This window comes from Myxine glutinosa, chromosome 10 (genome assembly GCF_964187855.1).
Source record: "Myxine glutinosa chromosome 10, kmMyxGlut1.1, whole genome shotgun sequence".
Classification (NCBI taxonomy): Eukaryota; Metazoa; Chordata; class Myxini; order Myxiniformes; family Myxinidae; genus Myxine; species Myxine glutinosa.
Window position 1 is genome coordinate 61,835,873 of NC_136270.1, and position 25,401 is coordinate 61,861,273.

Genomic DNA, 25,401 nt, shown 5'->3' on the forward strand with positions numbered 1-25,401 from the left:
GTGACAAGTGAACACCAGGACTGGCCTGCTTATCGCCACCAACCAACACATCGCGCCGTCCTTACCCCCCCCCCCCCCCCCCCCTTTTGGTGATTCTGGAATCAGACATTCATCTACTTAGAAGTGAACTTGTTTCCGATATAGGCAAAGTTTATATCACACTTTGCATGCAAATAACAAAATGTACCCTCGGTTTGTCTTGTACTCATCTTATACCCTGATGGGGGTTTTTGTTGTTGGGGGAGGGTGGTAGGAATATGGTTGAGGCTTGTGGAAGAGCTAGAGCAGAATGGAACAGTGGAAAAGGGCAAATACCAACAGTAGAGTAAAAGTATGGATGAAATCAAAGGGATGTGGGGCACATGGGGTAGACAAGCTATAACACAGCAAGAAGAGGGAGGGGGAAAGCAAGAATAAAACAGAAAAAGTAACAAACCAAAAGGAACTATAAAGAGCAGAGATTGCAGATCCTCGCCAGGATGTGTTTTCAGTGGTTCTTAAGGCTTTTGTGTCAAAACAAATATGGTGGCCGAACCACGTGACTGATGACGTCATTTTTTCCCCTCCATCAATTTATCCCAATTTATCCCAAAGCCTGGTGTTGGCTTAGCGGTTAGGGTGCCAGCTTGGGATCCTAGGATCCTGGGTTCGAATCCCGATGGATCGCTGAATTAACGCCAGGGGGGTTGACTCAGCCTGTCATCCTTCCGAGGTAGGCAAATTGAGTACCAGCTTGCTGGGATGAATGATCACGGTGTGTACCCCGGTTTAGAATAGGTACACCGTATCCCTGCGCATCGTAAGAGGCGACTAAGGGTTGGCATCAGGAAGGGCATCCGGCCATAAAAACATTGCCTCAAACAGGGAACCATGATCGTCATGGGGCCCGCACGGTTAACCCCTGCTCCAGCGGGGAAAATGGCCTTAAAAACGATCATTCATTCATTCATTCAATTTATCCCAAGATGATGCTAAAGAAATTTCATGTTGATCGATGAACTTTTGTACTTGTTGAATTATGACGTCATCATGGAGGAACCTATGACATTAACATATGTTATTCCACATGGAGAGTTCTTTACAATGAGTCATGCCTCAATCGTTTCTATGCAGCGCTTTCAGATAGAGGTGCAAAGTTTTTCTTTTTTATCCGAGATGGCGGCCATACCATGTGACCTATGACGTCATAAATATCATTTTAAAAATGTACAGGTGGAGCTGCAGCGATGGTGGAAATTTCCTGTCAATCGGACAAACGGTTGCATATAAAATCACATTTATTCTGTGCGGACAAGCAAACAAACAAATGAAAAATCGGTCAGAGACCGAGGACTTGCCGGAATGTACTTTTTTATCGGCCATTTAGGACAAATATGGCGGCCGAACCACGTGACCGATGACGTCATCATTAACATATTTTATTCCCCATGGAGAGTTCTTTACAATGAGCCATGTCTCAATTTTTTTTCTATTCTGCACTTTTGGAGATATGGAGGTGCAAAGTTTTTCGGTTTTTCCAAGATGGCGGCCGAACCACGTGACCTATGACGTCATCATGTACATATTTTATTCCCCATGGAGAGTTCTTTACAATGAGCCATATCTCAATTTTTTCTATTCAGCACTTTTGGAGATATGGAGGTGCAAAGTTTTTCGGTTTTTCCAAGATGGCGGCCGAACCACGTGACATATGACGTCATCATTAACATATTTTATTCCCCATGGAGAGTTCTTTACAATGAGCCATGTCTCAATTTTTTCTGTTCAGCACTTTTGGAGATATAGTGGTGCAAAGTTTTGCCGTTTTCCAAGATGGTGGCCGACCACGTGACATATGACATCATCATTAACATATTTTATTCCCCATGGAGATTTCTTTTCAATGAGCCATGTCTCAATTTTTTCTGTTCAGCACTTTTGGAAAGATAGTGGTGCAAAGTTTTGCCGTTTTTCCAAGATGGCGGCCGACCACGTGACTGATGACGTCATCATTAACATATTTTATTCCCCATGGAGAGTTCTTTACAATGAGCCATGTCTCAATTTTTTCTGTTCAGTACTTTTGGAGATATAGTGGCACAAATCTTTTCGGTTTTTCCAAGATGGCGGCCGAACCACGTGACTGATGACGTCATCATTAACATATTTTATTCCCCATGGAGAGTTCTTTACAATGAGCCATGTCTCAATTTTTTCTATTCAGCACTTTCGGAGATATGGAGGTGCGAGGTTTTTCGGTTTTTCCAAGATGGCGGCCGAACCACGTGACTGATGACATCATCATTAACATATTTCATTCCCCATGGAGAGTTCTTTACAATGGGCCATGTCTCAATTTTTTCTATTGAGCACTTTCGGAGATATGGAGGTGCAACGTTTTTCGGTTTTTCCAAGATGGCGGCCGACCACGTGACATATGACATCATCATTAACATATTTTATTCCCCATGGAGAGTTCTTTACAATGAGCCATGTCTCAATTTTTTCTGTTCAGCACTTTTGGAGCTTTTGTGGTAAAAAGTTTTGCCGTTTTTCCAAGATGGCGGCCGACCACGTGACTGATGACGTCATCATTAACATATTTTATTCCCCATGGAGAGTTCTTTACAATGAGCCATGTCTCAATTTTTTCTGTTCAGCACTTTTGGAGATATAGTGGTGCAAAGTTTTGCCGTTTTTCCAAGATGGCGGCCGACCACGTGACATATGACGTCATCATTAACATATTTTATTCCCCATGGAGAGTTCTTTACAATGAGCCATGTCTCAATTTTTTCTGTTCAGTACTTTCGGAGATATAGAGGTGCAAAGTTTTTCGGTTTTTCCAAGATGGCGGCCGAACCACGTCACCGATGACGTCATCAATTGGGCACAGTCTATTCCAGGGCAAGACCAATATGTGTGCAAAGTTTGGCGATTCTCCGTGCAACGGTGTAGACGCAGTGCTGCAAACAGACAGACAGACAGACAAACAGACAGACAAACAGACAGATGAAAAATCGGTCAGAGACCGAGGACTTGCCGGAATGTACTTTTTTATCCGCCATTTAGGACAAATATGGCGGCCGAACCACGTGACCGATGACGTCATCATTAACATATTTTATTCCCCATGGAGAGTTCTTTACAATGAGCCATGCCTCAATTTTTTCTATTCAGGACTTTTGGAGATGTGGAGGTGCAGAGTTTTTCGGTTTTTCCAAGATGGCGGCCGACCACGTGACATATGACATCATTAACATATTTTATTCCCCATGGAGAGTTTTTTACAATGAGCCATGTCTCAATTTTTTCTGTTCAGCACTTTTGGAGATTTCGTAGTGCAAAGTTTTGCCGTTTTTCCAAGATGGCGGCCGACCACGTGACTGATGACGTAATCATTAACATATTTTATTCCCCATGTGGAGTTCTTTACAATGAGCCATGTCTCAATTTTTTCTGTTCAGCACTTTTGGCGATATAGTGGTGCAAAGTTTTGCCGTTTTTCCAAGATGGCGGCCGACCACGTGACATATGACGTCATCATTAACATATTTTATTCCCCATGGAGAGTTCTTTACAATGAGCCATGTCTCAATTTTTTCTGTTCAGCACTTTTGGAGATATCGTGGCGCAACGTTTTGCCGTTTTTCCAAGATGGCGACCGAACCACGTGACTGATGACGTCATCATTAACATATTTTATTCCCCATGGAGAGTTCGTTACAATGAGACATGTCTCAATTTTTTATATTCAGCACTTTTGGAGATATAGTGGCGCAACCTTTTCCCGTTTTTCCAAGATGGCGGCCGAACCACGTGACCAATGACGTCATCATTTACATATTTTATTCCCCATGGAGAGTTCTTTACAATGAGCCATGTCTCAATTTTTTCTGTTCAGCACTTTTGGAGATATAGCGGTGCAAAATTTTTCGGTTTTTCCAAGATGGCGGCCGAACCACGTCACCGATGACGTCATCAATTGGGCACAGTCTATTCCAGGGCAAGACCAATATGTGTGCAAAGTTTGGCGATTCTACGTGCAACGGTGTAGACGCAGTGCTGCAAACAGACAAACAGACAAACAGACAGACAGACAGATGAAAAATCGGTCAGAGACCGAGGACTTGCCGGAATGTACTTTTTTATCGGCCATTTAGAACAAATATGGCGGCCGAACTATGTGATACATGACGTCATCATTAACATATTTTATTCCCCATGGAGAGTTCTTTACAATGAGCCATACCTCAATTTTTTCTGTTCAGGACTTTTGGAGATGTGGAGGTGCAGAGTTTTTCGGTTTTTCCAAGATGGCGGCCGACCACGTGACTGATGACGTCATCATTAACATATTTTATTCCCCATGGAGAGTTCTTTACAATGAGCCATGTCTCAATTTTTTCTGTTCAGCACTTTTGGAGTTATAGTGGTGAAATTTTTTGCCGTTTTTCCAAGATGGCGGCCGACCACGTGACATATGACGTCATCATTAACATATTTTATTCCCCATGGAGAGTTCTTTACAATGAGCCATGTCTCAATTTTTTCTGTTCAGTACTTTCGGAGATATAGAGGTGCAAAGTTTTTCGGTTTTTCCAAGATGGCGGCCGAACCACGTCACCGATGACGTCATCAATTGGGCACAGTCTATTCCAGGGCAAGACCAATATGTGTGCAAAGTTTGGCGATTCTACGTGCAACGGTGTAGACGCAGTGCTGCAAACAGACAGACAGACAGACAGACAGACAGACAAACAGACAGACAAACGAACAGATCAACATACTTGCCGGAAAATTTTTTCCGGCAAGTAACAAACAGACAAACGAACAGATCAACATACTTGCCGAAAAATTTTTTCCGGCAAGTAACAAACGGACCCAAATGCAATACCCTCTCCTCAGGCGAGGGTAAAAATAGGGGCAACTCGGTGGGAGCAAAATACGAACAATTCTCCAGAATGATTATGTCACGATATTTTGACATCACATCAGGTACGGGATTGGAGGTATATAGCGAGCAGGTATCCTGTAATTACCCTGGTAGAGTAAAAGTTAATTTTAAAAACTAATCCTGTTACTTCATCAAACTGTTGGTCAATAACCTTTTTTGCTTCACAAATGGCTACTTTTGAGCAAATTGGCCTTGTTGGCCTCAACGATTCCTGTGTAACACTGTCCGTCAAAATTCAGAATTCACATCAGAAGGCCATTTGATTTACCTTACCACCGATTATTTATGTTTCTGTAGTTGACCAGTAATAATATTACCATAAATCAACCGATAACCAATAGTAAAATTGTTCTCCAATAAATGTACAATACATATAGTCAGTGGCGTAGTGATGTTCTGTGGCGCTTAGGGCAAAGATCAAAAATATCGCCCCCTGCAGTAATGACAGTCGAAAATTCCAATTGAGGGGCTATATGAAAGAGCTCCAAGCTTCTCCATCGGGATCAGCAGCAGAGCCCTGGAACCTGTTCAAAATGAGAATAGATTTAGATATGATCTCCTGAGATGATGAGGATAATTTACAAAGAATCCGGAAGAATTCCGATGTTTCCCAACACGCGCCATGTATAGGTGTACAGAGCAGTTTAAAAAGTCCTTCCATGGCATGGTTTTCCTATTACAAAAAAAACCAAGAAAGAGCAATCAGAGATCGCAAAACCTCACCAGGATGCATTTACAGTGGTTAAGGCTTTTGCATTCAAACAAATATGGCGGCCGAACCACGTGACCGATGACATTACTTTTTTCTCCACCAATTTATTCCAAGATTATGCTCAACAAATTTCATCTTGATCAGAGGAAGTTTTGTAGTCGTCATAGGTGCCTCCATTATGACGCCATAATTCGACATCAACATATTTTATTCCCCATGGAGAGTTCTTCACAATGAGCCATCTCAATTTTTTCTATGCAGGGCTTTCAGAGAGAGGTGCAAAGTTTTTCGGTTTTTCCAAGATGGCGGCCGAACCACGTGACCTACAACGTCATAATTATCATTTAAAAATTTTACAGGTGGAGTTGCACCTATCGTGAAAATTTCCTGTCAATCAGACCAACGTTTTTTTTTGTATATAAGATGGAGGCTCGTGAAAGAGCTAACATTAATCACACAAAAAGTAAAACCGACACAAAAAACACAAAATAAGGGGAGCGGTAGACAAGATGGGGAGAGAGGGCGAAGGACACAAACACAACATGCGAGAGCAGGGACGTCGAGAGAACTGTGGGAGGGAGAGGGCTTGGGGGGAGGTGGGAGAGGTATAAAACATGGACACTGCAAGGACTTCCAGGAAAGAAGTTGGAATTTCGAAAAAGTGTATCTGGGGTGAATTTGCGGGGGTAGAAAGGATCAAGGTTTTGGATGGGGGAAGATAAGAGATGGTGGTGAACAGCTGTTTTAAAGACATGGAGGGAGGAGTGGGATTGAAGGGAGTGGGGGAGTTTGTTCCAGAAGCGGGAGAAAAGGGGAATGAAAGAGTGAAGGTGAGCAGAGCCTAGATTTTGGCAGTTTAACCATAAGAGGGGTGCTGGCAGATCTTGTGCGATGTGTAGGAATATTTGGGTGACAGAGCACAGAGAGCTGGGGGAGCAAGGCTGGAGAGGAGTCGATAGAAGACAGAAAGACCACCAACCTGCCTGCGGTGAGTGAGTGAAAGGCCCTCGGAGTTAGCTTCATCGCAGGAGATTCCAATGATTCAGAAAGCTTTGATTTCAACAGCGTGAAGCCGAGCTAGGTGTGAGGCAGGAGCACCGGCCCAGAGGGGAGAACAGTATTCCATTGAGCTGCGGATGAAAGCCTTGTATGTGGTGAGGAGCTCAGGTGCGCCAAGGAAGGACTTCGCACGACGGAGGATGCCCAGTCGGTGACTGGCTTTGGAGGCCAGGTTGGAAATGTGGTTTTCCCAAGAAAGATCATGGCAGATAGTGAGACCCAAAAGCTTGAGCGACAGAACTTCTTGGAGAGGATTGTTGAGAAAGTATATGGGAGGGTTTTCCAGTCGGTCTTTTCAGAGAGACATAGTAAGAGTGCGAGATTTGTCAGGATTGAAAGACATGTTCCACTTGTTTGACAAGTCTGATTTTGTCCAGGTCTGCAGAGAGTGAGGAGGCTGCAGACTGCCGATCTAAGGGATGAGGAATGTAGCGGCAGAGAGTGGAGTCATCAGCAAAGAGATAGCGAGGATTTTCCAGAGAGTCGGAGAGATCATTGATGAAGACCAGAAAAAGCACAGGGCCCAGAACACTATCTTGGGGAACCCCAGCCAGAACAGGAAGGGGCGATGAGAGAAATCCATTCAGGGCCACACGTTGACTACGACCAGAGAGGAAGTCCGCAAGCCAAGCGTGAAGATTTCCATGGATACCATAGGAGGAGAGTTTGGTGGGCAGAGCAGGGTGCCAGACCGTATCGAAGGCACGTGATATGTCAAGGAAGACAGCTCTGATTTCCTGCTTGGCATTGAGGACCTCCATCCATTGTTGAGACAGCAGAAGCAACATGTCCAGAGTAGAATGACCTGGTCTGAATCCAAATTGATGATCGGAGATCAAGCCATTGCAAAAGAGGAAGGATTTGATATCTGAAGCAATGATGGATTCCATGACTGATGATAATTGGGAGTAGGCTGATTGGTCTGTAGTTGCAAGGATCTGATTTTGCACCTTTTTTGTGCAAAGTGGTGATGTTTGCTGATTTCCAAGATGCTGGCAGATGACCTTGAGCAAAAGAGGGTGAAAAGAACAGAGAGAGGGTGAGATAAAGCGGCAGAGCAGGATTTTAGGACCCTTGGGCTGATGCCATCTGGTCCAGTTGCAGAATCGTGCTTCCTGGCTTGTGCTTCCTGGCACTCCTGCAAGGGTAGACACACACTTGTTCCGAGCTTGGTGGAAGGAACTGAGATTGCCTTCAGTTGGATTTGCCTTCCAGGAGGCAAAGGCAAGTTGTTTCAGGGCAACTGCCTCACCATAAGATTCAGTGTACCATGGACGGGAGGAAAGGTAAGACAACTGAAGACGAGATGGGATAAATCTGTGCATGAGAGAGAGCAGTTGCAGAGAGCAGTTTGAGAGCGGTTGCTACCAACGGTTGCAGAGAAAATCATTTATTCTATGTGGACAGAGACAAACTCAAATGCAATACCCTCTCCTCAGGCGAGGGTAATAACAAAAACAATGACAACATTGTAACAAGGCATTTATTAATACTAATAATATTAACAACAATAATAATATTAGTACCATTTGACAAAAATAAAACGAACGTATAATACCCACCCTGGTCCAAGCACACCTGGGCTTGGTGAAAGGTAAACTAATGCTGAAGCAATAGAGCAGGTAGCAGGTATGCCACAAGGCAGTTAACAATTACATCAAACATGCATGCAGCATGGTGTGGTATTTCTATGCAGCAAGGTGTGGTATTTCTATGCAGCATGTTATGGTATTTCAATGCAGCAAGGTGTGGTATTTCTATGCAGCATGTTATGGTATTTCTATGCAGCATGTTATGGTATTTCAATGCAGCATGGTGTGGTATTTCTATGCAGCATGGTGTGGTATTTCTATGCAGCATGGTGTGGTATTTCTATGCAGCATGGTGTGGTATTTCTATGCAGCATGGTGTGGTATTTCTATGCAGCATGGTGTGGTATTTCTATGCAGCATGGTGTGGTATTTCAATGCAGCATGGTGTGGTATTTCAATGCAGCATGGTGTGGTATTTCTATGCAGCATGGTGTGGCAATTTCTATGCAGCATGGTGTGGCAGTTTCTATGCAGCATGGTGTGGCAGTTTCTATGCAGCATGGTGTGGTGTTTCTATGCAGCATGGTGTGGTGTTTCTATGCAGCATGGTGTGGTGTTTCTATGCAGCATGGTGTGGTATTTCTATGCAGCATGGTGTGGTATTTCTATGCAGCATGGTGTGGTATTTCTATGCAGCATGGTGTGGTATTTCTATGCAGCATGGTGTGGTATTTCTATGCAGCATGGTGTGGTATTTCTATGCAGCGTGGTGTGGTATTTCTATGCAGCGTGGTGTGGTATTTCTATGCAGCGTGGTGTGGTATTTCTATGCAGCGTGGTGTGGTATTTCTATGCAGCGTGGTGTGGTATTTCTATGCAGCGTGGTGTGGTATTTCTATGCAGCGTGGTGTGGTATTTCTATGCAGCGTGGTGTGGTATTTCTATGCAGCGTGGTGTGGTATTTCTATGCAGCGTGGTGTGGTATTTCTATGCAGCGTGGTGTGGTATTTCTATGCAGCGTGGTGTGGTATTTCTATGCAGCGTGGTGTGGTATTTCTATGCAGCGTGGTGTGGTATTTCTATGCAGCGTGGTGTGGTATTTCTATGCAGCGTGGTGTGGTATTTCTATGCAGCGTGGTGTGGTATTTCTATGCAGCGTGGTGTGGTATTTCTATGCAGCGTGGTGTGGTATTTCTATGCAGCGTGGTGTGGTATTTCTATGCAGCGTGGTGTGGTATTTCTATGCAGCGTGGTGTGGTATTTCTATGCAGCGTGGTGTGGTATTTCTATGCAGCGTGGTGTGGTATTTCTATGCAGCGTGGTGTGGTATTTCTATGCAGCGTGGTGTGGTATTTCTATGCAGCGTGGTGTGGTATTTCTATGCAGCGTGGTGTGGTATTTCTATGCAGCGTGGTGTGGTATTTCTATGCAGCGTGGTGTGGTATTTCTATGCAGCGTGGTGTGGTATTTCTATGCAGCGTGGTGTGGTATTTCTATGCAGCGTGGTGTGGTATTTCTATGCAGCGTGGTGTGGTATTTCTATGCAGCGTGGTGTGGTATTTCTATGCAGCGTGGTGTGGTATTTCTATGCAGCGTGGTGTGGTATTTCTATGCAGCGTGGTGTGGTATTTCTATGCAGCGTGGTGTGGTATTTCTATGCAGCGTGGTGTGGTATTTCTATGCAGCGTGGTGTGGTATTTCTATGCAGCGTGGTGTGGTATTTCTATGCAGCGTGGTGTGGTATTTCTATGCAGCGTGGTGTGGTATTTCTATGCAGCGTGGTGTGGTATTTCTATGCAGCGTGGTGTGGTATTTCTATGCAGCGTGGTGTGGTATTTCTATGCAGCGTGGTGTGGTATTTCTATGCAGCGTGGTGTGGTATTTCTATGCAGCGTGGTGTGGTATTTCTATGCAGCGTGGTGTGGTATTTCTATGCAGCGTGGTGTGGTATTTCTATGCAGCGTGGTGTGGTATTTCTATGCAGCGTGGTGTGGTATTTCTATGCAGCGTGGTGTGGTATTTCTATGCAGCGTGGTGTGGTATTTCTATGCAGCGTGGTGTGGTATTTCTATGCAGCGTGGTGTGGTATTTCTATGCAGCGTGGTGTGGTATTTCTATGCAGCGTGGTGTGGTATTTCTATGCAGCGTGGTGTGGTATTTCTATGCAGCGTGGTGTGGTATTTCTATGCAGCGTGGTGTGGTATTTCTATGCAGCGTGGTGTGGTATTTCTATGCAGCGTGGTGTGGTATTTCTATGCAGCGTGGTGTGGTATTTCTATGCAGCGTGGTGTGGTATTTCTATGCAGCGTGGTGTGGTATTTCTATGCAGCGTGGTGTGGTATTTCTATGCAGCGTGGTGTGGTATTTCTATGCAGCGTGGTGTGGTATTTCTATGCAGCGTGGTGTGGTATTTCTATGCAGCGTGGTGTGGTATTTCTATGCAGCGTGGTGTGGTATTTCTATGCAGCGTGGTGTGGTATTTCTATGCAGCGTGGTGTGGTATTTCTATGCAGCGTGGTGTGGTATTTCTATGCAGCGTGGTGTGGTATTTCTATGCAGCGTGGTGTGGTATTTCTATGCAGCGTGGTGTGGTATTTCTATGCAGCGTGGTGTGGTATTTCTATGCAGCGTGGTGTGGTATTTCTATGCAGCGTGGTGTGGTATTTCTATGCAGCGTGGTGTGGTATTTCTATGCAGCGTGGTGTGGTATTTCTATGCAGCGTGGTGTGGTATTTCTATGCAGCGTGGTGTGGTATTTCTATGCAGCGTGGTGTGGTATTTCTATGCAGCGTGGTGTGGTATTTCTATGCAGCGTGGTGTGGTATTTCTATGCAGCGTGGTGTGGTATTTCTATGCAGCGTGGTGTGGTATTTCTATGCAGCGTGGTGTGGTATTTCTATGCAGCGTGGTGTGGTATTTCTATGCAGCGTGGTGTGGTATTTCTATGCAGCGTGGTGTGGTATTTCTATGCAGCGTGGTGTGGTATTTCTATGCAGCGTGGTGTGGTATTTCTATGCAGCGTGGTGTGGTATTTCTATGCAGCGTGGTGTGGTATTTCTATGCAGCGTGGTGTGGTATTTCTATGCAGCGTGGTGTGGTATTTCTATGCAGCGTGGTGTGGTATTTCTATGCAGCGTGGTGTGGTATTTCTATGCAGCGTGGTGTGGTATTTCTATGCAGCGTGGTGTGGTATTTCTATGCAGCGTGGTGTGGTATTTCTATGCAGCGTGGTGTGGTATTTCTATGCAGCGTGGTGTGGTATTTCTATGCAGCGTGGTGTGGTATTTCTATGCAGCGTGGTGTGGTATTTCTATGCAGCGTGGTGTGGTATTTCTATGCAGCGTGGTGTGGTATTTCTATGCAGCGTGGTGTGGTATTTCTATGCAGCGTGGTGTGGTATTTCTATGCAGCGTGGTGTGGTATTTCTATGCAGCGTGGTGCGGTATTTCTATGCAGCGTGGTGCGGTATTTCTATGCAGCGTGGTGCGGTATTTCTATGCAGCGTGGTGCGGTATTTCTATGCAGCGTGGTGCGGTATTTCTATGCAGCGTGGTGCGGTATTTCTATGCAGCGTGGTGCGGTATTTCTATGCAGCGTGGTGCGGTATTTCTATGCAGCGTGGTGCGGTATTTCTATGCAGCGTGGTGCGGTATTTCTATGCAGCGTGGTGCGGTATTTCTATGCAGCGTGGTGCGGTATTTCTATGCAGCGTGGTGCGGTATTTCTATGCAGCGTGGTGCGGTATTTCTATGCAGCGTGGTGCGGTATTTCTATGCAGCGTGGTGCGGTATTTCTATGCAGCGTGGTGCGGTATTTCTATGCAGCGTGGTGCGGTATTTCTATGCAGCGTGGTGCGGTATTTCTATGCAGCGTGGTGCGGTATTTCTATGCAGCGTGGTGCGGTATTTCTATGCAGCGTGGTGCGGTATTTCTATGCAGCGTGGTGCGGTATTTCTATGCAGCGTGGTGCGGTATTTCTATGCAGCGTGGTGCGGTATTTCTATGCAGCGTGGTGCGGTATTTCTATGCAGCGTGGTGCGGTATTTCTATGCAGCGTGGTGCGGTATTTCTATGCAGCGTGGTGCGGTATTTCTATGCAGCGTGGTGCGGTATTTCTATGCAGCGTGGTGCGGTATTTCTATGCAGCGTGGTGCGGTATTTCTATGCAGCGTGGTGCGGTATTTCTATGCAGCGTGGTGCGGTATTTCTATGCAGCGTGGTGCGGTATTTCTATGCAGCGTGGTGCGGTATTTCTATGCAGCGTGGTGCGGTATTTCTATGCAGCGTGGTGCGGTATTTCTATGCAGCGTGGTGCGGTATTTCTATGCAGCGTGGTGCGGTATTTCTATGCAGCGTGGTGCGGTATTTCTATGCAGCGTGGTGCGGTATTTCTATGCAGCGTGGTGCGGTATTTCTATGCAGCGTGGTGCGGTATTTCTATGCAGCGTGGTGCGGTATTTCTATGCAGCGTGGTGCGGTATTTCTATGCAGCGTGGTGCGGTATTTCTATGCAGCGTGGTGCGGTATTTCTATGCAGCGTGGTGCGGTATTTCTATGCAGCGTGGTGCGGTATTTCTATGCAGCGTGGTGCGGTATTTCTATGCAGCGTGGTGCGGTATTTCTATGCAGCGTGGTGCGGTATTTCTATGCAGCGTGGTGCGGTATTTCTATGCAGCGTGGTGCGGTATTTCTATGCAGCGTGGTGCGGTATTTCTATGCAGCGTGGTGCGGTATTTCTATGCAGCGTGGTGCGGTATTTCTATGCAGCGTGGTGCGGTATTTCTATGCAGCGTGGTGCGGTATTTCTATGCAGCGTGGTGCGGTATTTCTATGCAGCGTGGTGCGGTATTTCTATGCAGCGTGGTGCGGTATTTCTATGCAGCGTGGTGCGGTATTTCTATGCAGCGTGGTGCGGTATTTCTATGCAGCGTGGTGCGGTATTTCTATGCAGCGTGGTGTGGTATTTCTATGCAGCGTGGTGTGGTATTTCTATGCAGCGTGGTGTGGTATTTCTATGCAGCGTGGTGTGGTATTTCTATGCAGCGTGGTGTGGTATTTCTATGCAGCGTGGTGTGGTATTTCTATGCAGCGTGGTGTGGTATTTCTATGCAGCGTGGTGTGGTATTTCTATGCAGCGTGGTGTGGTATTTCTATGCAGCGTGGTGTGGTATTTCTATGCAGCGTGGTGTGGTATTTCTATGCAGCGTGGTGTGGTATTTCTATGCAGCGTGGTGTGGTATTTCTATGCAGCGTGGTGTGGTATTTCTATGCAGCGTGGTGTGGTATTTCTATGCAGCGTGGTGTGGTATTTCTATGCAGCGTGGTGTGGTATTTCTATGCAGCGTGGTGTGGTATTTCTATGCAGCGTGGTGTGGTATTTCTATGCAGCGTGGTGTGGTATTTCTATGCAGCGTGGTGTGGTATTTCTATGCAGCGTGGTGTGGTATTTCTATGCAGCGTGGTGTGGTATTTCTATGCAGCGTGGTGTGGTATTCCTATGCAGCGTGGTGTGGTATTCCTATGCAGCGTGGTGTGGTATTTCTATGCAGCGTGGTGTGGTATTTCTATGCAGCGTGGTGTGGTATTTCTATGCAGCGTGGTGTGGTATTTCAATGCAGCATGGTGTGGTATTTCTATGCAGCATGGTGTGGTATTTCTATGCAGCATGGTGTGGTATTTCTATGCAGCATGGTGTGGTATTTCTATGCAGCATGGTGTGGTATTTCTATGCAGCATGGTGTGGTATTTCTATGCAGCATGGTGTGGTATTTCTATGCAGCATGGTGTGGTATTTCTATGCAGCATGGTGTGGTATTTCTATGCAGCATGGTGTGGTATTTCTATGCAGCATGGTGTGGTATTTCTATGCAGCATGGTGTGGTATTTCTATGCAGCATGGTGTGGTATTTCTATGCAGCATGGTGTGGTATTTCTATGCAGCATGGTGTGGTATTTCTATGCAGCATGGTGTGGTATTTCTATGCAGCATGGTGTGGTATTTCTATGCAGCATGGTGTGGTATTTCTATGCAGCATGGTGTGGTATTTCTATGCAGCATGGTGTGGTATTTCAATGCAGCATGGTGTGGTATTTCTATGCAGCATGGTGTGGTATTTCTATGCAGCAAGGTGTGGTATTTCTATGCAGCAAGGTGTGGTATTTCTATGGCCTCGAGACGAGAGCTGATGAGACAGAGCAGCAGAGGAAGGCAAAGAAGTTAAATAACTCACTTGACACGTGATCCTGGCCTCATTGATTGGGACATACACCGTGAGATATCTACATTTGATGGATGTAATTACACTAGGGCATGCCCGTACGTGGGTGCCCGTTCCTTGCCAAAAAAAAAAAAAACGCTACCCGTACGCTCTACCCCGCCCGTACGCCCGTAAACAAAAAAAACAACGCTCTTCGCTTCCGCCCTTCGCTCTGGGAGAAATAATGCGCATAAGAAATCGAGAAATTATTATTTTCTCCGGAAGAAATCGAATTACGAACCGTAATGGCGCACGCGCTCGGCTCGGCTCGCAACAACGCGTTCTGTGATTGGCTGCCGGAAGTGAAGTCTTCACTGTCCGGAAGGTCGCAAATCGCAGTTACGATGAATCGCAAATTAGTTTTATTTAGTTTTAAAACATAGTTTAACGGCAACATAGTTTTCCAACGTGAAATAAATGAATACGCTCTCAAATGTGCCGTCCGAGGCAGAGTCTGTTCGCCACGTTCGGCACACGTGATAGCTCGCTGCTCTCTGATTGGTTGAATCGTTTTTTGGACATAGCTCGGTAACTACTTGTCCGATTAATATGAAACCTTGAAAAGGCACATCCTCGGGTCCCCAGCAATATACCTGGCAAGTTTCAAGTATATCGGACCCGTGGTTGTCGAGAAACAGCGGTCACAGACATACATACATACATACATACATACATACATACATACATACATACACACAGAGATTACTGGAATTATAGATAGATAACAAACGTCCAACAGTTACACCCCTCTATCCCCCGGGCCAATGGGTGATCTCCCTGTTACCGAGTGCATTTCATTATTAAACCTCAGCATAGAAGATAAAAGATCTACGCAGTCGGCAGCCCGATAATTACTAACACCGTACGTAACACGGATTTATTTACTGCGAGAGATGTCCGTGAAGTTAATCTATCTATAATTCCATTAATCTCTGTGTGTATGTTTGTTTGTTTGTATGTTTGTATGTTTGTATGTTTGTATGTTTGTATGTTTGTATGTCTGTGACCGCTGTTTCTCGACAACCACGGGTCCGATATACTTTAAACTTGCCAGGTATATTGCTGGGGACCCGAGGATGTGCCTTTTCAAGGTTTGAAATTAATCGGACAAGTAGTTACCGAGCTATGGCGATTTAGCCGTTCGCCGTTCGCTTTGGCGTTGCGAATGGACCAAACCATTTCATGTAAATAGAGGGGGGGGGGGGTTCTGTGGTCGTTGCGAATGGACCAAACCATTTCATGTAAATAGAGGGGGGGGGATTGTCACTGTACTCGCAAGCCGTTCGCCGTTCGCTTTGGCGTTGCGAATGGACCAAAACATTTCATGGACCAAACCATTTCATGTAAATAGATGGGGGGGATTGTCACCGTACTCGCACCCACGTACCCACGTACCCACGTACGGGCATTGCACCCACGTACGGGCATGCCCTAGTAATAATAATAATAATACATTTATTTTATACTAGCAGAAGTACCCGGCATTGCCGGGCGGGGGAGGGGAGGGGGAAGATGAGGGGAGGGGAACGGGGGGGAGGGGAGGAGAGTGGGGGAGGGGAGAACAGGGGGGGGGAGGGGAGAAGAGGGGGGGGAGGGGAGAAGAGGGGGGGAAGTACCCGGCATTCCGTGTATAAACGTGAGGGAGAAGAGGGGGGAGGGGGAGGGGGGGAGGGGGGAGGGGGAGGGGGGGAGGGGGGGAGTGGAGAAGAGGGGGGGAGGGGAGAAGAGGGGGGGGGAGGGGAGAAGAGGGGGGGGAGGGGAGAAGAGGGGGGGAGGGGGAGGGATGGGAGAGGAGAGGGGTGGGAGGGGAGAGGAGAGGGGTGGGAGGGGGGAGGGGAGGGGGAGGAGAGGGGTGGGAGGGGGGAGGGGAGGGGGAGGAGAGGGGTGGGAGGGGGAAGGGGAGGGGGAGGAGAGGGGTGGGAGGGGGGAGGGGGGAGGGGAGGGGGAGGGGAGGGGGAGGGCCAGTCAACAATGACGTTGCAGTTCTCATGGTCGGAGAGCAGCACATCAATCGCGACATCGTCCTGAATCTTCGCAACAGCACGAAGCGGCTTTTTGGAGACTCACCGATCCTGTGACGCCCTCCAGTACCGGCGTTGCCGGGCGGGGGAAGGGAGACCCGTACATTCCCAACCCGTACATTCGCCCTCTCGACTCAAGCTCACTCGGACAAAAGCCTCGCACAAATTACACCGTGAAGGCCCAATGGCCATGTCTATGCCACAAATCAAGTACGTCAGCGAGTCGGGCGCACTGAATTGAAAATATATAGAATGCTCATACTCCGTGAAAAGTGAAGCCAACTGGCGGCGGGGATGGAACATCACGTGATCGCTCTGAGCGAATCAGCGCGCTGCTCTGCTTCCGGTCATAATATTTCGCGCTGAGATAAAAATATGGTAAAAACATATTATGAAATAAATTTTTAGGTCAGCCATGTTCGTCCCAGGCTCAATGGCCATGTCTGTGCCAAATATCAAGTACGTGAGCCTCTCCGTTTAGGAGTCTATCGGTAATCTCTCTCTCTCACACACACACACACACACACACACACACACACACACACACACACACACACACACACACACACACACACACACACACACACACACACACACACACACACACAGTTTTATATATATAGATAGTGCTTTTCAAGAAGCCCAAAGGCGCTTTGACAGAGTACAAAAAACAAGTGCAAAAAGACAAAAATAAATAGGTAAATTAATCAAAGCAAAAGGAAGGAGAAGGAGAAGAGATAGTCAGGGGTTAAATGCTGTGGGTTAAATGTTGAATGCAGTGTTGAACAGGTGGATCTTGAGTGATGTTTTGAATGTGGTGAGTGAGGAGGAGTCTCTGATGGTGTGAGGTAGCATGGTGGTGGATAGTGGTGGAAGTTAGCAACCTTTATCAGATTCAAAGTTAGGGTTGTACCATTGCAAAAAATGGGGGGTGTTGTCGATATATTTGTACAAAAGGCGGATGCAAATGCGTAAACAGGGTAAATTGTGGACTATGGTAATTCGATAATGGTTCGAATCCTGCAAAGGCCTGAAAAACATAATGCAAGCCGCGAATAGGGCAATGGTTCAAATCCGGTCATGGACTGAATCGGTTATTCGTTCGAATGCAATAATGGTTCGAATCTGGTAAAATAAAATCGAATCCAGTAAACGTTTGAATCCGGTAAAATAAAATTGAATCCTGTAAGGTATCTCGACAGACTCCGATCGATTGCAGCACACGTTTATCGACTCTCCCCGATACAGGCCCGATTCACCGCAGCGCCATAACTTCCGGAAAAACGGAAATAAACCTGCGGTCACGGTGTAGGGATATAACGGTGAATATTTGCAGCTTCATACATGACATCCTCCCCTTTAAGTCCAAAATAAGCGTTACGCCTAGGTCCGCCGTCGGGGTAGCCAGGTGAGTTGACAAAGTGGAAGACGCAGAAAACATGCTATGATATGATATTTCACTCAAGGTTCAGACATACATGGAGGTGGCCATCTTGGATTTTGACGTTGCGACCAAATTTTCAATAGCGTTCTTCCTTATGCCTAGATACACCCACACACCAGATTAGAAGTTGGTACTTCGCTTATTTTTCAAGATATTCCGCTCACAAAGTTCACACATACATGGCGGCGGCCATCTTTGATTTTGACGTGGCGACCCAATTTTCAATAGCGCTCTTCCTTATGCGTAGATGCACCCACACACCAGATTAGAAGTTAGTAGTTCGTTTATTAGTCCCCTACCGATGTACACCAGAGGGGACTATAGGTTTGCACGCCGTCCGTCAGTCCGTCAGTCAATCCGTCAGTCAATCCGTCAGTCAATCCGTCAGTCAATCCGTCAGTCAATCCGTCAGTCAATCCGTCAGTCAATCCGTCAGTCAATCCGTCAGTCAATCCGTCAGTCAATCCGTCAGTCAATCCGTCAGTCAATCCGTCAGTCAATCCGTCAGTCAATCCGTCAGTCAATCCGTCAGTCAATCCGTCAGTCAATCCGTCAGTCAATCCGTCAGTCAATCCGTCAGTCAATCCGTCAGTCAATCCGTCAGTCAATCCGTCAGTCAATCCGTCAGTCAATCCGTCAGTCAATCCGTCAGTCCGTCACGCAAAGAACAGTTTTCCGGACTTTTTTTCTAAACGCTTAAGGCTAATAATAATAATAATGATTTCAAACTTGGCACATGGTTTCGCACATGGTTTCCTCATGATAAGTTACAGGTCAAGTTCGAACTTCACGACGTTTCGATCATTTTTGACAAAGTTATGGCACTTTGAACTTTGGGAATTTCCCAAACAGTTTTCCGGACTATAATTTGGAGTGCGGTAAGTCAAAGCTGTTAATATTCCTTGTTTTAACTCCAATTTACATTCTGTTTCCACTTTTAGTGAGAAGTATGGGTCTGTGCAACCATTCATAAACTTTATTTGGTGCAAATTGGATAATTTTTAGCTGGGTTACCTCAGACCGTGAGTTGGTAATTATATAATTCACACAGTGCAATACGTGCAGGCTGCCCCAACAGTTTTCCGGACGACAGACTGCCGGTAGGGGACGTGTATTGCACCGCAATACACAGAATGCTTGTTTTTCAAGATATTTCGCTCACAAGGTTCAGACATATATATATATATATATATATATATGGTGGCGGCCATATTGGATTTTGACGTGGCGACTCAATTTTCAATAGCGTTCTTCCTTATGCCAAGATACACCCACACATCAGATTAGAAGCAAACCTATAGTCCCCTCCGGTCCAGGTCTTTAAAACAGCTGTTCACCACCATCTCTTATCCTCCCCCATCCAAAACCTTGATCTTTTCTACCCCCGCTAATTTCGGTCCCCTTGTGTTTTATACCTCTTCCCACCCCCCCCCCCCTCCCCTTCCCACGCCTCCTGCCCCCAAGCCCTCTCCCTCCCACACTTCTCCCTGCTCTCAAATGTTGTGGTTGTGTGCTTCCCCTTCTCTCCCCATCTTGTCTTCCGCTCCCTCTTTTTGTATATTTTGTTTGTCTGGTTGATTTGTTTGTGAAATAAATGTTAGCTCTTTCACGAGCCTCGATTCAGTATACAAAAAAAGAAAAGAAAAAAAAGCAGTTGGTACTTCGCTTATTATTCCCCTACCGGTGTACACCAGAGGGGACCATAGGTTTGCACGCCATCCCTTCCTTCCTTCAGTCAGTCAGTCCATCCGTCCGTCCGTCCGTCCGTCCGTCCGTCCGTCACGCAAAGAACAGTTTTCCGGACTTTTTATCTAAACACTTAATGCTAATGATTTCAAACTTGGCACATGGTTTTCTCATAAGTTACAGATCAAGTTCGAACTTCACGACGTTTTGATCATTTTTGACAAAGTTATGGCACTTTGAACTTTGGGAATTCTGATAATTCTGATGATCCTTAACTCAGTGTCATTTTAAGTTTTACGTTCCTTTAAAAAAGATTTTCTCTGCAACAATAGGACAGATTGAGATCAAATTTATACCTTAGGGGGGACTCGGTCTGTATAATATTTTAATGGTAATTATGACGTCACAGGTCACGTGGTTCGGTCGCCATATTGTTTTTCGTGAAAACACGAAAACCCCTTTTTCTCTGCAACGGCTGAACAGATCGAGGCCAAACCTTGCAGGCAGAATCGCATACCCATGACGAACAAAAAAGTCAGTGAGCATGACATCATACATCACATGGTTTCAGGGTTATGACGTTTTTAAGCCTGAACCTTTAAAACCGAGCTCCTCCCTCATTTTTGATCCAATCGAGGGGAAGCTTCTCAGATCTGTTCAGCATGTCAGTCTACTAAAATGTCCTTTTGTAATTTGCGATAGGGCACGTGGTTTGGCCGATATCGTTAATTAAACAAAAATATTTTTAAAAATGGATATCTCTTGAATCGCGAGTACCTCAGACCGTGAGTTGGTAATTATATAATTCACACAATGCAATACGTGCAGGATGCTCCACGGAGCGACCTTGCGGGCTTATCAACGAGGCGAGGCGTGACACACGTCTCTCAGGATACCTCAGATCAAGTTTGAAAACCAGCATCAACCGTGCATAAATTTGCATATTCGATCATTTTTGACAAACTTATGGCACTTTGAACTTTGGTAGGGGACATGTATTGCAGTGCAATAATCAGAATGCTTGTTTTTCAAGATATTCCGCTCACAAGGTTCAGACATACATGGTGGTGGCCATCTTGGATTTTGATGTGGTGACCCAATTTTCAATGGGGTTCTTCCTTATGCCAAGATACACCCACACACCAGATTAGAAGTTGGTACTTCGCTTATTAGTCCCCTACCGGTGTACACCGGAGGGGACTATAGGTTTGCACTACGTCCCTCCGTCTGTCAGTCTGTCCATCTGTCCATCTGTCCATCTGTCCACCTGTCCACCTGTCCACCTGTCAGTCCGTCACGCAAGGAACAGTTTTCCGGACTTTTTTTCTAAACTCTTCATGCTAATGATTTCAAACTTGGCACATGGTTTTCTCATGATAGGTTACAGATCAAGTTCGAACTTCACGACGTTTCGATCATTTTTGACAAAGTTATGGCACTTTGAACTTTGGGAATTCTGATAATTCTGATGATCCTTAACTCTGCCATTTTAAGTTTTAATTTCCTTTAAAAAAAGATTTTCTCTGCAACAATAGAACAGATTGAGATCAAATTTATACCTTAGGGGGGACTCGGTCTGTATATTTTAATGGTAATTATGACGTCACAGGTCACGTGGTTCGGCCGCCATATTGTTTTTCGTGAAAACACGAAAACCCCTTTTTCTGTGCAACGGCTGAACAGATCGGGGCCAAACTTTGCAGGCAGAATCGCATACCCATGAATGAATATGAATGAATACCCATGACGAACAAAAAAGTCAGTGAGCATGACGTCATGCGTCACATGGTTTCAGAGTTGTGATGTTTTTAAGCATGAATCTTTAAAACCGAGCTCCTCCCTCATTTTTGATCCAATCAAAGGGAAACTTCACAGATCTGTTCAGCATGTCAATCTAGTAAAATGTCCTTTTGAAATTTGCGATAGGGCTCGTGGTTTGGCAGATATCGTTAATTAAACGAAAATATTTTAAAAATGGATATCTCTTGTTTATTCTAGAGTTCTCCTCAAGCCGCACCGCGTGCCATCAGCCTCGTCTGCGAACGTCAAAAGGGCGACACAGCACGCGCTTTCGGGAGGGGCGGAGCCAAGCCAAACAACATATATGTACACATCGATCATTGATCGTGAACTGGAAATATATAATAAATTACTGATATTTAGCGACTCGAAAGGTTCTTTATTAACAACTTATTTTCTCGTGCTTCTGCTGACCTGTCTGCAAGGTGTATAAATCGAAGTCCCGAGTGCAAATCACAGGTGAGCCCGTCCTGAGGTAATTAGCGATTGGGAACGATTCAGAACCTGTGGATAAATAACCCTTGGAAAATTCCCCAACAGTTTTCCGGACGACAGACTGCCAGTAGGGGACATGTATTGCAGCGCAATACTCAGAATGCTTGTTTTTCAAGATATTCCACTCACAAGGTTCAGACATACATGGCATCAGACATACATGGTGGCGGCCATCTTGGATTTTGACGTGGGTTGCACCCACACACCAAATTTGAATGCGGTCCTTCGCTTACGCACGCACGTACGCCCGCAGGGGAAAACCATAGTCCCCCTTTCGCTCCGCGGTGCGTCGGGGGACAATTACCAAGAGCAATACGGGCCAGACTTCGAAAATTGAGATTTCAAAAGCAACATTTCCAAAACATGTGAAAATATGTGTGCAAACTACTATGTGTGCAAAATATGTGTGCAAAACATGTGAAAATGTGTGCAAATATGTTCCAAACTATCATTTAGCCAGAACCATGAGAATAATGAAAATACATGAAAATAGAACGTGTGTCATCGTGAAAATAGAACATATGTCAACGTGAAAATATAACATATTCAAAGATTCAAACGGTCGGATGCTTTTCTCTCACGCATTGAGCATCGCGGTGTTCCAGTGGATAGAGTCCGTCCGAGGTGATTCCTTTGGTCTCCACGAAGGGTGTAGCGTTCGCAGAGGTTTTCGGGGGATCCGAGCCAGCTGGAGCGGCCAAGACGATCTCCGGCAATGGCGGGTCGAACTGTTGACTGACGATGCTGCAGGCTCTATCGACTGACAGACGGTAGGTTATGTGGCCCTGCCTGATGTCGACGAATTTCACGGCCGTCCTGCAGGTGAATCACGCAGGACAGTGGACCTGGCTTCTCGATGATGTCCCCCGGTAGCCACGTCGCACCTGCACCAAAATTTCAGGCAAACACTGGATCTCCGATGTTGATACAGCGACAGATGGACGACTTATCGTGGACCAACTTTTGATTAAGCTGGCTCTGATAAACATTTGATGATATGTCTGGTTTGAGATTGTCAAGTGTCGATCTCAAGTGTCGTTTCATCAATAACTCAGACGGAGATGCACCGGTTGTTGATTGTGGCGTGATGCGGTATTTGAACAGGAGGCGAGAAAGCTTTGTTTCCAGGTTTCCCTCCTGAAGTTTCTGCAATCCGAATTTGATGATTCCCACGGATCATTCGGCCAAGCCATTTGAAGCCTGGTGATGTGGGCGGACAAACTTATGTTTGATGCCATTCCGACGTGTGAACTCGGCAAACTCGGACTGGAAAAACACGTACCGTTATCACTCACGATCATCCTGGGCAGACCATGAGTGGCGAAACAGCGGCTGAGTTTTTCGACGACAATGGCTGATGTAGTACCACGCGTCACATAGGCATCGATCCATTTTGTGTGCGCGTCCGTAATTATTAGAATCATGCTGATTTCATCATGCTGATTTCATCCATGACGCTGGAACACAGATTTCCGGGATCACGACACGAAATCCCCAGAGTAGGCAACCATTTTCCAAGCTGAGTTCGTTTTTACGTGCTTTAAAAGCCACAAAAGCTGGGTCACCCTCAGGTAGCAAATGCCATCCAAGCTGTACAGCCTGGACAGTTCTGGACAGAATGGGGTCTCGTTGAGTATGAGTGCGGATCTGGCCAGAATCGACAGCACAATCTTTCAGATGATCCATCAGTGCGATAATGGATCCTGGTGTAGGCAAATCATCAACGGATTCTGGAAGGGGTAACCGACTCATGGCATCTGCATTTGTGATAGACGAACCGGGCTTATAACATATGGTGTAGTCATAAGCAGCGAGAAACAGGGACCAGCGGATGATCCTGGGCGGTGGTGTGTCAGATGTCGCCTTGGTTGGACCAAACAGATTGATCAGCGGCTTGTGATCTGTGAGAATCGTGAAATGATGTCCAAGAAGGTACTGGCGAAATTTGCTGATGCCGAAAACGATTCCTAATCCTTCCTTGTCAAGTTGGGAATAGTTCTTCTCTGCCGGGGACAACGTTCTGGATGCAAATGCAACAGGTCTTTCCGTACCATCAGGCATCACGTGTGATAATACACTCCCCATTCCATACCGACCTGGGCATCACGTCAGCACAAGATCCTTCTCTGGATCAAAATGAACGAGAACATTGGACGATTTGAGCAGATCCTTAGAGGTCTGGAATGCTGATTGTTCAGTGGACCCCCAGCTCCAGGAGACTCCTTTCCTCAAAAGCCGATAAAGGGGGCCCAAAACGTCGGTCACATTCGGGATGTAACGACCATAGAACTGGAGCAAACCGAGGTATGACTTCAATTCGGTTACATCTCGTGGAGCAGGAGCATCCTTGATAGCTCAGGCTTTCTCATCTGTCGGGTGGAGACCCTCGGCATCAATCGTATGACCCAGGTACGTGACTGATGGCACCATAAACTTGCACTTGTCTCGACGCAAACGTAGGTCGGAGTCCAAAATCTTCTTCAGAACTCAATCCAGGTTTTAGGCTATGAGCCAGACCCCCCAAATTGACCGGTCGGTACCATACAGATGGAGTAAGGCTCATTGTGATTTTTAGCAAGATATATGTCCCGAGATATGAAAAAAAAGTGATAGCAGTGTATAACTCTCGGCCATATCTGTGTTATCACCCGAAATATTATTATACGCCTGCTTCGCTTCGCCAAAAAATGTGATATTTGCTAAAATTGGAAAAAATATGTTTTTAAGGACCACAGAGTGCCGATATCGAGATCGTATTTGTTCGAGAGATCATGATAAACCTAGAGTGTGGAGCAAGTTTGCATGCATTGTGAAATATAATGTAGCTGATGTTACAAACCTACTTTAGGATACTAGCTAATACCAAAAATTACACTGAGATACCAAAAGTAGTAGACGAATAAACCTAAAATGTTCAAAAGCTATGCTTCGTTCCAAAATATCAAAATTAGGGGGTATGGTTGAACATATTTTGAACTTTGCCAAAATATGTGCCCCAAACAACCACCATATTACAAAGTAATGATATATTCCAATGCAGTGGTTCCTTGCGAAGATTTTGAGGGGTCAAATGTTACTCTGGGAGTTTTCATTTTTGAAATATTGACAAAAATGTACAATGTGAATTCTGAACTCGAAGCTATTTCGACCACTTTTTCACTAAATTTAACATATTTTTTGTCATTATATCAATATTTTGATAAATAACCCCCACAAATGTTCTATATTTCTATTACTATATTAGTTGGCATCCAGTATGCAAATTATTGGCACTCTGTGGTCCTTAAAAACATATTTATTCCAATTTTAGCAAATATCAAATATTTAGCAATATTTAGCAATATTTAGCAATATTTAGCAAATATTTAGCAATATTTAGCAAAATATCAAATATTTAGCAAATTTTAGCAAATATCAAATATTTACTCCCCCCTTGCCCCTCCCCTCCTAAACTCCCCC

The 25,401-nt window shown here is 45.5% G+C and overlaps 1 protein-coding gene across 3 annotated transcripts in view; it reads right to left on the bottom strand.

Annotated features, from left to right (window-relative positions):
• The window catches only part of LOC137434170 (uncharacterized), a 93,452-nt gene that overhangs the window by 61,451 nt on the left and 6,600 nt on the right, over positions 1 to 25,401 (bottom strand). The window contains exon 1 of one of the 3 annotated variants that reach the window (XM_078785725.1): positions 22,524 to 22,633. The exons of the other annotated variants lie outside the window; for them this stretch is intronic. Within the exon in view, the coding sequence (XP_078641851.1) occupies positions 22,524 to 22,534 (11 nt within the window). The 5' untranslated portion in view covers positions 22,535 to 22,633. Of the gene's footprint in view, positions 1 to 22,523; positions 22,634 to 25,401 lie in introns of those variants that run through there. 3 annotated transcript variants of the gene reach the window in all.